The sequence below is a fragment of the Nelusetta ayraudi genome, unplaced genomic scaffold (assembly GCF_046127955.1).
Source record: "Nelusetta ayraudi isolate G7.1 ecotype Tasmania unplaced genomic scaffold, CSIRO-AGI_Nayr_v1 ptg000008l, whole genome shotgun sequence".
Lineage (NCBI taxonomy): Eukaryota > Metazoa > Chordata > Actinopteri > Tetraodontiformes > Monacanthidae > Nelusetta > Nelusetta ayraudi.
Genome location: NW_027466058.1, coordinates 7,554,406 through 7,568,515, shown reverse-complemented (window position 1 = coordinate 7,568,515; position 14,110 = coordinate 7,554,406). Strand labels below are relative to the sequence as shown.

At 45.4% G+C, this 14,110-nt stretch overlaps 1 protein-coding gene across 1 annotated transcript in view; it reads left to right on the top strand.

Annotated features, from left to right (window-relative positions):
* LOC142883831 (heparan-alpha-glucosaminide N-acetyltransferase) overlaps positions 1 to 14,095 on the top strand; it is a 33,536-nt gene extending 19,441 nt beyond the window's left edge. Inside the window, exons 13-18 of the mRNA XM_076019104.1 lie at positions 507 to 630; positions 708 to 794; positions 1,974 to 2,051; positions 8,610 to 8,680; positions 9,760 to 9,872; positions 10,693 to 14,095. Coding sequence (XP_075875219.1) covers positions 507 to 630; positions 708 to 794; positions 1,974 to 2,051; positions 8,610 to 8,680; positions 9,760 to 9,872; positions 10,693 to 10,874 — 655 coding nt within the window. The 3' untranslated portion in view covers positions 10,875 to 14,095. The remainder of the gene's footprint in view (positions 1 to 506; positions 631 to 707; positions 795 to 1,973; positions 2,052 to 8,609; positions 8,681 to 9,759; positions 9,873 to 10,692) is intronic.
* Positions 14,096 to 14,110: the final 15 nt, after the last annotated feature.

The window sequence follows — 14,110 nt, the reverse complement described above, 5'->3', positions numbered from 1 at the left end:
TTATGTATTTTTGGACGTACATTTAGCTTTTACCAATATAAAAATCATAAATCAAGGCACACTGGATCTTTAACTCATTCATTCATCTTCTATACCCGCTTATTCCTATTCAGGGTCACGGGGAGCCTATCCCAGCAGTCTTAGGGCGAAGGCAGGGTGACACCCTGGACAAGTCGCCAGTTCATCGCAGGGCCACATAGAGACAAACACCCATTCACACTCACATGCACACCTACGGACAATTTAGAATGTTCAATTGACCTCACATGCATGTTTTTGGACTGTGGGAGGAACCCGGAGAACCCAGAAAGAACCCACGCATACACAGGGAGAACATGCAAACTCCACACAGAAAGGTCCCAGGCCCGGGCCCCGGAATCGAACCCACGACCTTCTTGCTGTGAGGCGGCAGCGCTAACCACTGCGCCACCGTGTCGCCAGGATCTTTAACTGTTTGGCCTAATCATGATTAACGGCATAAAGAACCAATGTTCTCAAATCGTCAGAGGGTATTTGGGAGCTGGTGGCATTGGTGACGACGGCCTTTACCCGAACTGCACCGGAGGCGCAGCTGGATACGTTGATCGATGGATGTTTGGCGATAACATGTACCGATACCCCACATGCAGAGTAAGACCTCCTCACGCACCACCCACACCAACCATCCGCTGGCGGTTGCTGCGATCTTTCCTCTTTTTCTCTTGCAGGAAATGTATGGCACTACACAGCCCTTTGACCCGGAGGGGGTTCTCGGTACAATCAACTCCATTGTTATGGGATTCCTGGGGATGCAGGTAAGATGGATCACTGTGTGTCCTCCTTGTGTAAGAGCACCCCTCCCCATGTACTGTACAGCGTAGCCCTAATAAAAAGTTTATTAAGTCATAATGATAGATATTGAAGGATACGCCTTCAAATCTCTATTAATTTATTGGATGTGTTGCTGCTGTTTCTTAATGTTTGATTTTGTGTCAAAATTACTTTTTTTTTTTGTCACGGTGCGTCAATTTGTTTCTTTTTTTCCGCAACAGATTTCGTACATTATGTTTTTCTTTTTTCTGCGTTTGAGAAGCAGGCTAAGAACATCAGGCTTAGTTGCGATTGTGCACCACAGCCAACACTACTTATTACCACATTTCACCACTATCAAACATACACAATTTATGTTTACGGGCGGCTGTTGAGAGCTACTCCGCTCAAAATAGATAAATAAAATGGAAAGTTTAAATCTTGGTTGGACACGTTTCACCAACAGCTTGTGTTCTTAGTAGTTAATAATGGTCAAAATGAAATGAGTGCACAGAAGTTCATTGCAGGATCCAAATAATCATAATGTTGTACAATTGCCGTTCCAACCCAACAGAGCACTGCCCTGACCACTAGCAGAGACCCCTGTTAGACAGCGACTATAATGATACTTGAATTATGTGAGACATTTTCCCGCCCAGTTTTAAGTGCACAGCTGTCACGCTTAATTGTCAAAACGCTGTCAGGAGAGAGCAAGGAGAGCGTTTTCTGGCCCTTCAAGCCGGGGTTCTCTGATGGCCACAGTGGCACTCGCAACCGCTTTGCGCTGTGGGAAGTTCACCAGGCCAGAGTGGGACGCATTGTTCTATTCCCGCTGGGCGGTTTCCGCGCTGAGCCCGTCAGTCAGCACGTCTTAGACGACACGCCAGGTGTCCGCCAGCCTCTTGCGCGCTCGCCCGTGCTAATGTCCTCGGCTGAAACGTATTCATCATCACCAAATTAATCAGAGGGTGCGGGATGACTTACACCCCACATCTGGCCTGACAGGATGAGGGAGAAATGCGCGTCAGGGACGCAGCTCTGACACCCACGTCCCAGGCCTATTTGGTTACCCAAGGGCGAACACACAGACGCGCCGTTCGTCGCTGTTTACACGGCTTTTCTCATTAGGTCTGTGGCTGAAAGAGCCGCAGTGACTGTGCTTATCTCTGCCTCCTTCTCCCCAGGCTGGTAAAATCATCATTTCCTACAAGGGGAGGGACGTCCACATCCTGGGCCGATTCCTAACGTGGGCCGTCGTCCTGGTGCGTCACGCCGCCTTTTCAGAGTTGGTAAAGTCAAATGGAAGATTTGCCACTGACTTTTGTTTTGATTGGGTCGTGTCTTTGTTCCCCCCTTTTTTTTAAAAGGATTTGTGGAATATACCATTCAATTCAATGATTTCACTATTACTAGTTTTATTTTTGTGGAATAATTTTGGGTGCTGTGGAATAAATTTGGATCGTGAGTGAGTCCTGAGACTCCACCTGTTCATCTGTGGCATTTATTTCAGCTTCTCGTCTTGGACCTTTAAATGAACTTTCTGTCCATCACACCATGTGTGTGTGTGTGTGTGTGTGTGTGTGTGTGTGTGTGTGCGTGCGTGTACGCGCTCGCTGCTAGTTGTGCAAGTTAGCTACAGCACAAGCTCTCCAATGTCTGTTGTGTTTCACCATAGTTTACTCAAAAAAAAGAAAGAAAAATCCACAGAAAGTTTTTTAGCTTTCTGAGCTATTGTAATTCTTTTAATGCAAAACACAGTCACAAATTCTGACAAAACAGTTGCTAGCAATCAAACATGTCGAGTTAGCATGCAAGCTACAATCACAATTTCTCCTATTAGCTCTGTGTTTTTTCTATTGATAATATTTAGGGGCGGCTTCAAGCAGTCGCTTTCCGCTTTTGTCACAATCCAAAGGCCACTGAATAGTTTCAGCTAAAAAAAAAAAAAAAGAAAAAGAAATGAATGAAGCCTGGCACACTAGCTGCGTACGATGCTTGACTTCAAACTATGTTGCTCCGGTGCAAGGTTAAAAGATTAAAAAAAGATTGAAACCCAAAACAACAAGCCACACAACAGCACATTCTCTAACTAAATCACACAAATTTGAGCACTTTTAAACATTTGCTGTTCAACCGCGGAGTTCTAAGACACGTTTTCCAGTCACCGGGGTGTTAGTCACAGCCGGCGAAGCCATTCATTAACAGGCAGTGGTGGGGGCTGTGTGTGATCTCAGCACAATTAAACAACATCCGCGTGCCGCTGTGTTTCCGGGCAGACATGAGTATCCAGCGCCACAGGGGGATAGGACCTCCTGCTGTGGTTTTATATTAGGAGCGTTATGCGTGTATTGTTTACAATACCGTCTAATGGATAAGCATGGATAATTCATGAACCTGCAAGCTCCTTCCCCCAAAAACACGGGCTACTTAATGGAGATAAATACTTTAAAGCTTAATCACAGGTAGAATTTCCTCAGTTCCTCATCATCCGCAACGATGAGCATCGGAGGTCATGTTTGTTTTCTGTCCGTGCTCATTGTGGGTGGTCCGGAAAACACAAAAAGGAGGCAAGCTGGCCCCCTTTTCTTTTTTTTTTTTTTTACAGACGGTGGGGTGTCCCACGGGGAGAAGCTGTAGTGATATACGAGATGGCCCCCTTTTTTGCATTTCTAAACCTGTGACGTGGGGCTGTTAGCCTGCTCTCAGGAAATTGACAGTCATCCGCTCAGAATGGCCAGGCTTGGCCGACTTGTGCACGGTGACTGTTGTTTTCTCTCTCTCTCTCTCTCTCTCTCTCTCTCTCTCTCTCTCTCTCTCTCTCTCTCTCTCTCGCTCTGTCTCTCTGCCTCTCTCTCTCCCTCTCTCTCTCTCTTTATGCACAGTGAATCCAGAGATGGTGCTCGTTTACAAAACGAGGTTAGTGGTGGCCTGCATGCTGCAGAGGCAGACATCCTGAACTGCGCTCCTTTGACCTGAAGCGATGATGGAGATGGAGGAGCTGGCTGCTTCTAACCCGCCCTTTGAAATGGAGCCGCGGAGGACGTAAAGAAGAAAGGGGGCCAGAGGACGCAGACAGAGAAAAATATACAATCAAAGACCCCCATTCGTCATAGGTTGTGAGTTACTGTTTAAAACTGCATTTGTAGATATAATGTTCCATAAGCACGAGTGCATTTTCTAACCAAACCACAAACCACACTGAAGGTTCTACTTGGCTTCATTTTTTTTAAACAGCGCTACATTGAGCTTGTTCAATGTAGCGCTTGCTGCTTCGAACTTGTTGCTTCGGTACAGCATCATGCGGGTCCCTTTGCTAGTTTGAAGTTTCTTAGTTGAGTAGGGGGGGTGACCCTACTAGCTGAGAAAAAAAAACAACCACCATGTAAGCCCATGCAGGACAAGAGAGCCACAGTTCCCACCTGGAGTCACCAGCTGATTGTATCAGTGCTTTCTCTTGACTGTTCCCTGACTTCTGCACGCACTGGCAGAGCTTTTTGTTTCCTCCACCACTCCTGCGTCCACCTGATCTGGTCTGAATTGATGGTTCTAAAGTCATCCGGGGGTTCAGTGTCTTGCTCTGGTTCCACTACTGTGTGCACACAGTAGCGGTGCCTGCCTGGCGCTCCTCAGTGAGACACGGCGTGCCTTGTCACATCCAGCGTGCTTTTTTCGGAGGACAATAACCGACGCCAGGCCTTACTTTATTCTATATGTTGCAAAGGTATTTCTGATTGACATCGTTTTGAATGCACGTTGTTTGGAACAGAAATACCACTTTTTGTGGGAGTGATTTGAGGGACACTCATTTGTCACTCACTGGTTGCGGGCAGGGTTGCAAAGCAGGAGGGTTTAATGCAAAATGGGTGTTGGCAACAGCACTATGTTTAAAATTGTACCTTGCATATACGCTAAGGATCGCATGGAATACCACCAGGTGCCACTCTACTTTAAGCAGAGAATTTGACTGCTGGCCACAAAATGTCTTCTCTGTAAAATTGAAAGTTGATTGCCATGCGAGAATCACTTGTGTCTTAAAACTAGTTTGTCAGTTTAGATAAACACAGTAATTAAAAAAGAAAAGAAAAAAAATACTAGCACAGCTTGTGATCGCTGGCAGCTTTACACGAACCGTCTTTTTTTCCCCCTTTTGGTCCAGCTGGCTGCAGGGCTGCACTTGGACTGCTAGCACTTTCCACCGAGTGGTTGCTCTGAGATTAAATAATGGACTGAGTGGTGGTGACTGCGACTGAGGCTACCTGAATACAGTGAACTCATTGGCATGTTGGATAAACACTTTGAGATCATTCGAACTTGGTTGTCACAAAGTGTTGTGGTCGCAAAGGCAGGGAAGTGACGTGCAGTGATAAAACATCCCCCAACACCTGTTAAACCACTTGGGGTCCAACCCGAACTGCTGATACAAGGCAGGATGGCTCCATGTTTATATCAAAAGATCCTAACATTTAAATGTCACAGCAGAAATGATGACTCATCAGACCAGGAAACATTTTTCCAGCCTGTTATTGTCCAATTTTGGTGATCCCATAGAAAGCGCTGCCCCAGTTTACTGCTCTGAGCTGACAGCAGTGGAACCCAATGTATTGTCCTGCTGCTTCGAGGTTAAGAGTTACTGCAAGTAGGCACTTTAGTTTCCATTACCTTGATGCCATCAACCAGTCGGGTCATTCTCCTCTGGCTATTGGCATCAGCAGGGTTAATCTGGCCCAGAGTTCTGCTGCTCACTGGTTGTCTTCTCCTTTTCAGACCATTCTCTGCAAACCCTGAAAATGCAAATTCCACTGCATCAGCATTTTGTACAACAATCAAAAGAGGCCAGCCTGTCCATGTTCAAAGTTTCATTTCGTCCATAGGCTGACGCTCGCTTTGGACTTGGTCTTGACCATGTACACGTGCCCAACTGCTTCATAATGCTGCGATAAGCAGATTACATATTTGTGTTAAGGTGCAGCTGAAGAGTTTACCAGGTAAAATGGTCAGAACGTGTGTATCACAAATATAGAACATTGCATATATTGGGCATCACAGTGGTTAGCACTGTCGCCTCACAGCAAGAAGGAGGCCTTTCTGTGTGGAGTTTGCACGCTCTCCCTTTGTCTGAAGGGTTTTCTGCAGGTACTCTGATTTCCTCCCGCAGTCCAGAAACATGCACGTGAGGCGAATTGGGAACCCAGCCTTCGCCCAAGGACACCTGGGACAGGCTCTAGTTCCCCCTGCAACTCCGAGTAATGGAAAAGCGGGTATAGAAAAAGAATAAATGGATGGATTTATCCATATATATCACTGGCAAATACTGACAATAAGAAAAGCACAATTGAGGTTGTTCAGGTGCAACAGTTTTCACCAAGTGGTGCTTTTAGAAAGTAAAAACGTGGCAAATCAAAACTCATGTAGCCTGTTGTCTTCTATTCACACCGGCTTGAGACATTCTGAAAAGCCATAAGGAAAAGTCAAATGACCATCTTATAGAAATCTTAATCCTGTTTATTGTAATCATATTGGAGCTGAGTGTCAGTTTGGCCTTTGTGCAGTAGACACACGCTGGAACACTGCTGCTACAAGTTGATGCCATTGACCTCATTTCGCAAATGACAAATCTCCCCATTGTGTCTCCTGGTGTTGAATCTTATTGACCATTATTGTGACGCGAATAACTGGAGGGAGGTGAAATGAATTACATTCATTCCGCTTCGCCCTGAGGCACCGAGTGATAAAATAACCCACAACAAAATAAATAAACATTGGGCTTTTATGTTTTCCCACTCTATCTCACGGCTGACTGGCTGCGGCTGTGTGGCAACTGTTATGATGCAGACTTATCAGGATCATAACGTGCTGAGTGACTGATCGATACGAGGACTTAAAGTCCCGCTTAACTGAAATGGATGCAAACAGTAAAATAGATTTTCTTCTGTTAAAGTTGTGCTGGTGTGGGGTTTTCTTTCTTCTGCGTTTATGGATTTCTGGAACCAGGAGAACGTGTAAAATATGAAACTGCAACCTGCAGTCGCCTCCCCGGTGCTTCTGTTTCCTTTGTGTTTCTTTTCTTTATTTTTTAATCTCAGCGGCTGAATGTATTTTTAGTCACACAAAGTGTTCTCACCAACAGAGAAGGCAAAATTAGTTTTAGTGATTGGCCTGCTCCTGGTATTGACTTCTCTAATACAATTTGGCCTCGCAGGGGAGGCAGGAAGGAGAGCTGGGCTACTTCTTCTCTCAGACATGTGTTCTTGACATTAGCGGGTCTCCTCCGTAGGAAGAGGGGAACTCTCTGTCTGCACGCACCCGACCGCAAGAGTTGATATCATGCGCAGAAGGTTCGCACAGAACCACAGGACTTTGTTACTGTCGGGGACGAGGCAGATTTTACCCTCACGGTGAACTGTGGGATGGTTTGTGGAGGACTGATACTCGGTTGGGGGTGGGGGGGGGGGGTTGTGTGGCAGCCATGCTTCTTCTTCCTAATAAACAACAGCCCCTGTTAATTAAAAGTCCAACGATCAGGCACCAGAAGTGAGAGATTGAAATTGAGCGATTGTCCCACATACCAGCCCCATCCCACATCCTGCTGCCTGGATAGCCCGGAGACTCAATGCAGCCCCGGCTAGGCTATTTCCACACCATCGATTCTGTCATCTATACACATGATGGATATCCAGCTAACAAGCATGATTCTCATCTAAGCGAACCCAGTTCCCCTGTGGAGCGCAAAATGTTCCCCCTCCCCAAACTGCCTACATCAGAGACATGAAAGGTAAATAAAGCCAGGAATCAACGCGTCCATTGATGGGAGAGTTCATGGGACCAGTCAGGGTTCATCAGTGTCTGGGGTTAATGAAGGGGTGGCGCCCATGCAGCCTGAAGTGGGTGTAACCTAGTAGGTAGATCAGAAAGACAGCGCACCACCTACGCTCCAGTTTAGGCCCAATTACGGCCATTTGTGTGTTTGTGACTGATGTCATTCATTCATTTTTAATCAGATCATTTTCATATGGGGAATCTTTCATTTTGTGTTTAATTCTGATCTAAAATGGACCCAAGCATGTCAATCTGTGTTTTTGACTTTCACTAAAAAAAATTATTTTGCGGTGTATAATCAAATACTATAATTTTGCGACTATTAATTGGGTTCAAGGATATTCCTATTTAGACCAAATCAAACGAATGCAAGAACAGATTATGTTGTCTATTGTTCAAGCGCAATTTGGATTTTTTTTTTAAAAAATGGACTTAAATTAAATTGGCTTGTTTGCAGTGCTACTACTTCGCTAGACCTAAAATGAAAACTTCTGTTAAAGAAATAAAGTGACTCCTGGCTTAAGTTAGCCCGTCTGTTATTATTAGTATATTGTTTTCAACCCTTTAAATCCACCAAATGTTTTCTGCCTTTCAGCGATGGGTCATGCACTAATTTGGAAACAAACTAAGAACAAATTTATGGGGCTTCCCTGAAATCCAGAAATGTACATAAAAAATAAACAAAGATTTGTGACCTTCAGCTCAGTAGGATTTGTTCAGGATTCTAAACTGACTTCCTGAGGACTGAAGACTCATGACAACAGACAACAGACTTGCAGTTTCAAACATTGCCTTAGTCCCAACGTTGCTGTCCTGCGTGTGTGTGTGTGTGTGTGTGTGTGTGTGTGTGTGTGTGTGTGTGCATCACGTGGTGCCCCTTCGTTCATCCAGCTCCAAGATCGCCCTTTAATCGCGATCCTGTTGCCTTTTGGTTCCGGCAGCCGTACGACGCTTGCTCGATCGCCCCGCATTGATTTAAGAATCTGTTTTATTTCCACCCTCAGGGAATCTCCGCGGCCATCCTTTCTAAGTGCACGCGGGATGGGGGATTTATACCTGTCAATAAAAACCTTTGGTAAGTGCTTCCTGACCCTTTAAATCCAACCACTTTTCTTCGCAACAGAGAGGACGGCTCTCCAGCGCGCACAAATCACGGCCGCTAAAACATGCGTTTACTTACCTCTGACGACGGCTCCAACTGTAAATAATCACTTGGCGGGCCGCTGGCCGGCCGGGGGTGTGAGGAGGAGCAATTATATCTCCTCCAAACCTGACCTCTCTTCCCTTTTGCCTCTCAGACTGAAGCCCCCCTTCACACGCTCTGTCCCAGAAGCAGGTTTTTAGCAGCTCCGACTCCACGGAAATTCTCTGGGAAACTCATTTATGATCGGAGAACACTCACACTTCACGCACTTGCTATGAAGTCTCGGTCTTCGCTAGATTTCGCACGAAACGCGGCCATAGGTCGCTTCACAAGTTGCGCATTCGCTGCTTCCACGCCCTCTTTAATATGACCTGAATCATTTTAATGTTGAGGCAGGAAGAATGCCATTTCATCTGTGATGTGTAAGCAAATTCTTCATGATGCTCCACTATCCTCCCCCTCCCCACTCATCCTCTGCCATTACCTGACTGGCTTTTATAGGCAGTTCATCATGGGAGGGTTATTGAGCTCTTGAGTACGAGCCCCCCCCCCCCTCCACCAACCTTGCCTGGATGTCTCCAAGTAATTAACTCCCAGCCAAGAGCCTTTTTTGGCCCCACTTCAGCTGAGATTTAAAAAGAATAAATAATTCATTTAAAAGAGAGGAGGCTCTCGGAGGCGGCTGGCTTTTGCATCGGACGATGCGACATCAAACATTGTTGCACTTAGGATCAGGCAGGGACACAGGCAGCTGGCGCGTGTCCACGGGAGCTGTGGGGGGCACGCACGTGCCAAGGATCCGCCGGTGATGCTTCAGTGAGACAGTTTGCTGGACCGACCTGAGATCCCTGGCTGTTATTTATCTGCAGCGCCGGATTGATGGACCCTGTGTTTTTACACCCGTGTTCACGCCGCACCTCTTACATTTCACTTACACCCGGGCGCTTTGCCGCTGTAAAGTGCCGCTGATGGTCTGTGTGTGTGTGTGTGTGTGTGTTTTTTTTTTCCAGGTCGCTGTCTTATGTGACGTGTATGGGCTGTTTCTCCTTCCTGCTGCTGGGAGCCATTTACTTTGTCACTGATGTAAAGTGCTGGTGGGCTGGAAAACCATTTATTTTCCCAGGTACTGTTCCTTCACAGAGCAAAGGCTTCTGGGTAATATGCCAGTGCGCTGTTCAGTTGCTCTTTCTTTTATTCACGGCTGATTCATTTGCGATTGGTTTTCCGAATCCCGAATAGTCACTGTTCTGTTTTTCAAGCGTTTTAGTCATAACCACAGGAAACTGGAACCACAGCAAGAACTTCACAAGAATCCTGGTGCTGCATCTCATCTGCCTGCCGGCTTAATTGACATTTGTTTGCCCATAAATCTGCAATTTATGATGCTCACAATTACACTCATATAATACCTGGTGTGTTTATAGATCTCGCCCAAATTATCAGGTGAACCCAGGGTGTTTATGGGCATTGCTATGATTAAGTCAAGGATAAATCTGATTTGTCAGTTTTATATCGCATGATGAGATTCTTTTAAGTCTGGCCAAAAGGAAGGACGGCAATTAGCCTTTTATCGATCAAGTGCTGTAGTTAACTGCACCCAGATCAATTTTCCATGGAACGCATTTATATTTAAGCCAGTTTGTCTTCTCATTTGCATTATTAACAATGTGGCAGTGATTCTAATCGCTACTTACAGCAAAATTTTACTGTAATATGGTTTTTAATGGGGTAATTAAAGAGTTTGCTAATCTAATCATGGGATCTGGAGTGGATGCTGACCATCGCGGTCGAGGATTTCAAAATTGTTGCACATGAAACAATGTTTACTTTGAAGCGACACCACAGGAAAAAGAACGCCTTGTGTTCGTCCATTTTGGGGAGGGAGGCTGGTTTTCCTTTCAAGTGAGGAATCTCCTTAAACATTAACCTCTCCTCTGCTCAAGGCTTGAACTCCATCTTTGTGTACGTGGGCCACTCTCTGCTGGGCTTCTACTTCCCCTTCAGCTGGCAGATGCGCTTCCAGGAGAGCCACTGGGAGTGGCTCTTCCAGAGCCTGTGGGGCACCGCGCTGTGGCTGCTCATCGCCTACCTGCTGTACAGGAAGAAGTTCTTCCTCAAGATATGAACAACATATTAACAAGCACGGCCGCCTGACTGATTCCAGTCATCACGCAGTTTTGTTTACGCCTCGTTTTTCAGATTATGTTTCTTGAGGAGGCGTCCAAGGATTTCTTTTTTACACTAGTATTAAAGTTTTGCATGTTCATTTAAATGACTTCAATAAATTTTAATACTCTTATACTATATAGTATACTCATATACTCTATATACGTATATGTACAGCATATAAAATATACATGAATAGCCATTGATAAACCTCCATGTCTGATTTACTGTCAGTGTAAAAGGGCAGCTGAAATTTTTTTTGATTCCACTCGTTTTTTGTGTCCAATAGACTGATTAAATCACATATACTGCGTTGGTACTTAACAAATTAGGCCAAGTGATTCCTCAACACACCGGGCCGGCCATTATGAGTCTGTTACCATGGATACGCCTACTCCTTCTGTGTGTGTGTGTGTGTGTGCGCGTCGGTACCATCTGCGGTCCGGGTGACACTGCTTTAACGGGGGTCAAGATGCACAGCTCACAAAGAGTGTCCTTAATGGGACAGACACCTCTTGCGCTAATTGTATTAGAAAATCAGGGAAATTACACAAATCCAATTCATCAGTGAATGACCACAGGAGCCTCGAAGGGCCGAGCATGCTTTACATCCGAATAGTTCACTCAAAATACAGAAATAGGCTCTATTTTTTTTGCATACATTTAGCACATCAAGGCAACCAAGGTGAGTTGTTTATAGATATTGTGACACCGGACACAGCCTGTCAGCCTCAGGTCAGCTGTGTGTGCAGTGTATATCATGAAATGACCATTTACTTAATGAAATGAAACCTGGTCTTCTTCAACACAATCTTTCCATCTGACTTTGAGGCTGTGATAGTTTTGAGTGTTGGGACGCGTTGGGGTAGTTTGCAGGCAGAAAAGAGACCGTTGTTGGAAATCTGTCCGATTCTAATGAGTTCTACGCTTGCCCTTCCATTGCACAGCAGTGGAAAAACATTTTCCTGATATGGAAATTAAATCAACACCGGGAGGCTTAAAGGTAACCTTCGACTGAAAGTTCAGACATCGCTCATTAAATCTCGCTCTCGCGATAAGAAATGCTCTTGCAAGTGATTTACAGGAATTTCGAGATCGCGATCGGCCTGAACCTGCCTCGAAAATCAAAGGCAGATGTTGGTATGAGCAAAGTTTCTTTTTTTTTTTCTTTCTGAATAAATGTATGTTTCGCACTGAGTTGGAAGATATAGCTGTGGTCGCTCGCGATGACTGCATCGCTACGTTTTCTCATCTGTATTGATTAGCATTGAGCTAATGTCTCAGGACACCTATAGTCTGTCATATGGAAACTTTATCCCAGATGTAGCGTTCTCATGCAGACTGCCTGGCTTCTTATATCACATCGTGATACCCTCTGCACTCCCTCGACACCGCATGTATCCTCCCACATGGCGCACACCAACATTTGAGTACCTTTTGTTAATTTTTGCACCAGAGTGCAGCATAATATCAACAGAAAAGTTGTATTGTTTGTTTTGTTTTTTTTGTGTGTTTTAGGGCAGGGTTTGCATCACTTGCAAAATAACACCATAAAAATGTACATAATAACTAACCCTGATTTTTCTTTAAATTTTAACATTTTCTCCAGTTTGAAGTTTCTCTAGCTTTTGCACACAGAGTTCACCCTTTAAAGTTCTACTTCCCTGCCTTTACCCTTTTGCATGAGTCCTATTTTAAATGATAAATGTGCGGGACCATAACAACAACAGTAACTGATATAAAAAAAATAGTTTGTTCTACTTGATGAAAGGCCTGCCCTCTTCTCCGCAGCCAGGCGAGCTCCACCAGTGCTTTTCTGCTCCATGCACTGACATTGATCTGAGAGCAATTGCTGCGTGAGTGACTGGTGTCCTACCCCAAGGCTGCAGCCATGCATCACTCCACACCATCCAGTCGCGAGAGACGTCCCTCAGAGTAGCACAGCCTTTAGCCTCGGACACATAATCTGGACCTGAGAGGGGAAGGGTCCAAGAGAGCATGTGCAGAGTCAAGCAGCACGCTTGGCACTGCTTAGTTGTGTTTCTCCAGGCACATGTTGTTCCACAATATGCTTTTCGTTTAAACGTGGGGTGTTCATGGATGGATGTTTAGGACGGAAACGTTGCGGTTTATTGCCGAAACCACTTCCCTTTCCTTTAATGAGCTGTTTTCAATACTGGGCCCCTATAGTTATAAGTCCAAGCAAAACAAAAAAAAAAAAAAAAAAATCTGTTGTGTGGTGAAATGCTGGCGCACTTTTAGATAACATTTTAGCCATAGAGACGAAGCAATAATAACAATTTCATAATAAGTCATTCTCAAATCTTAGTTTTTCATGCTTGATTCCATCAAAGAAGCCTCACAAAATGGAATATCTGAATAAACTTGCAGATTTCCCAAAGTATAGCCTTTGAGCCCTCTGTTTACAGCCTCCCCCAAAATATAGTTTTTGCCTCCGAATGCTTTGGTGCGCCTATACACTCCCACGTGTTCGTGAGAGAATTAAGGTGTTCTCAGCAGGGCAAACACCTTACTGGTGTCGCGAGCAATCTGGGAGAGGCGTCAGCGAGGCATCAGCCCCTTTTTGACGTAAGCAGGGGCAGCTAGCTCGAATGTGCGCGCAGGGCAAGCGACAGAAGTGAATGATGGATGTCATTGGGGAGTCCACAGACGTGAAGAGCAGGCACTTATTGTTTTGGGGGAGACTGATGAAGTGAATTTGGCACGTTACGGAACCTTTAATACCTAAAAGATTTTTGACAAGCAAACCCAAAAGGCACTTCATCTTTTTTCTTTTTTTTTTCCCAACCTGAGCCTTCAAAATTGACCTTTTGGACACTTAATGATAATTGCTAATATTCCCCCTCCTGCAGGGTGTTAATGAGACGACTGACCCGCTGTTCCACTGCGCTCTTAAATTTCCTGTAGGTGCCGTGCCGCCTGCTGCTGCTGCTGCGGAAGCAGCGGGGCATTGACTGGTGAAGCAGTGAACCTCCTCCCTCCGGTCAGCCAGCCAGCCAGTCAGCCAGGCAGCCAGTCAGCCACCGCACCCGCACACAGCAGTGCGTCTGCGGGGGACACAGGACTTGATCGGAGCTGCCCGGAGCAGCGCCGGACGCACAGGACGCACGCTGGTTTATTCGCTTGTTTTGCCTTCTCTCGCTCTTTTTTTTTATTTTTTTTTTTGAAATCGTT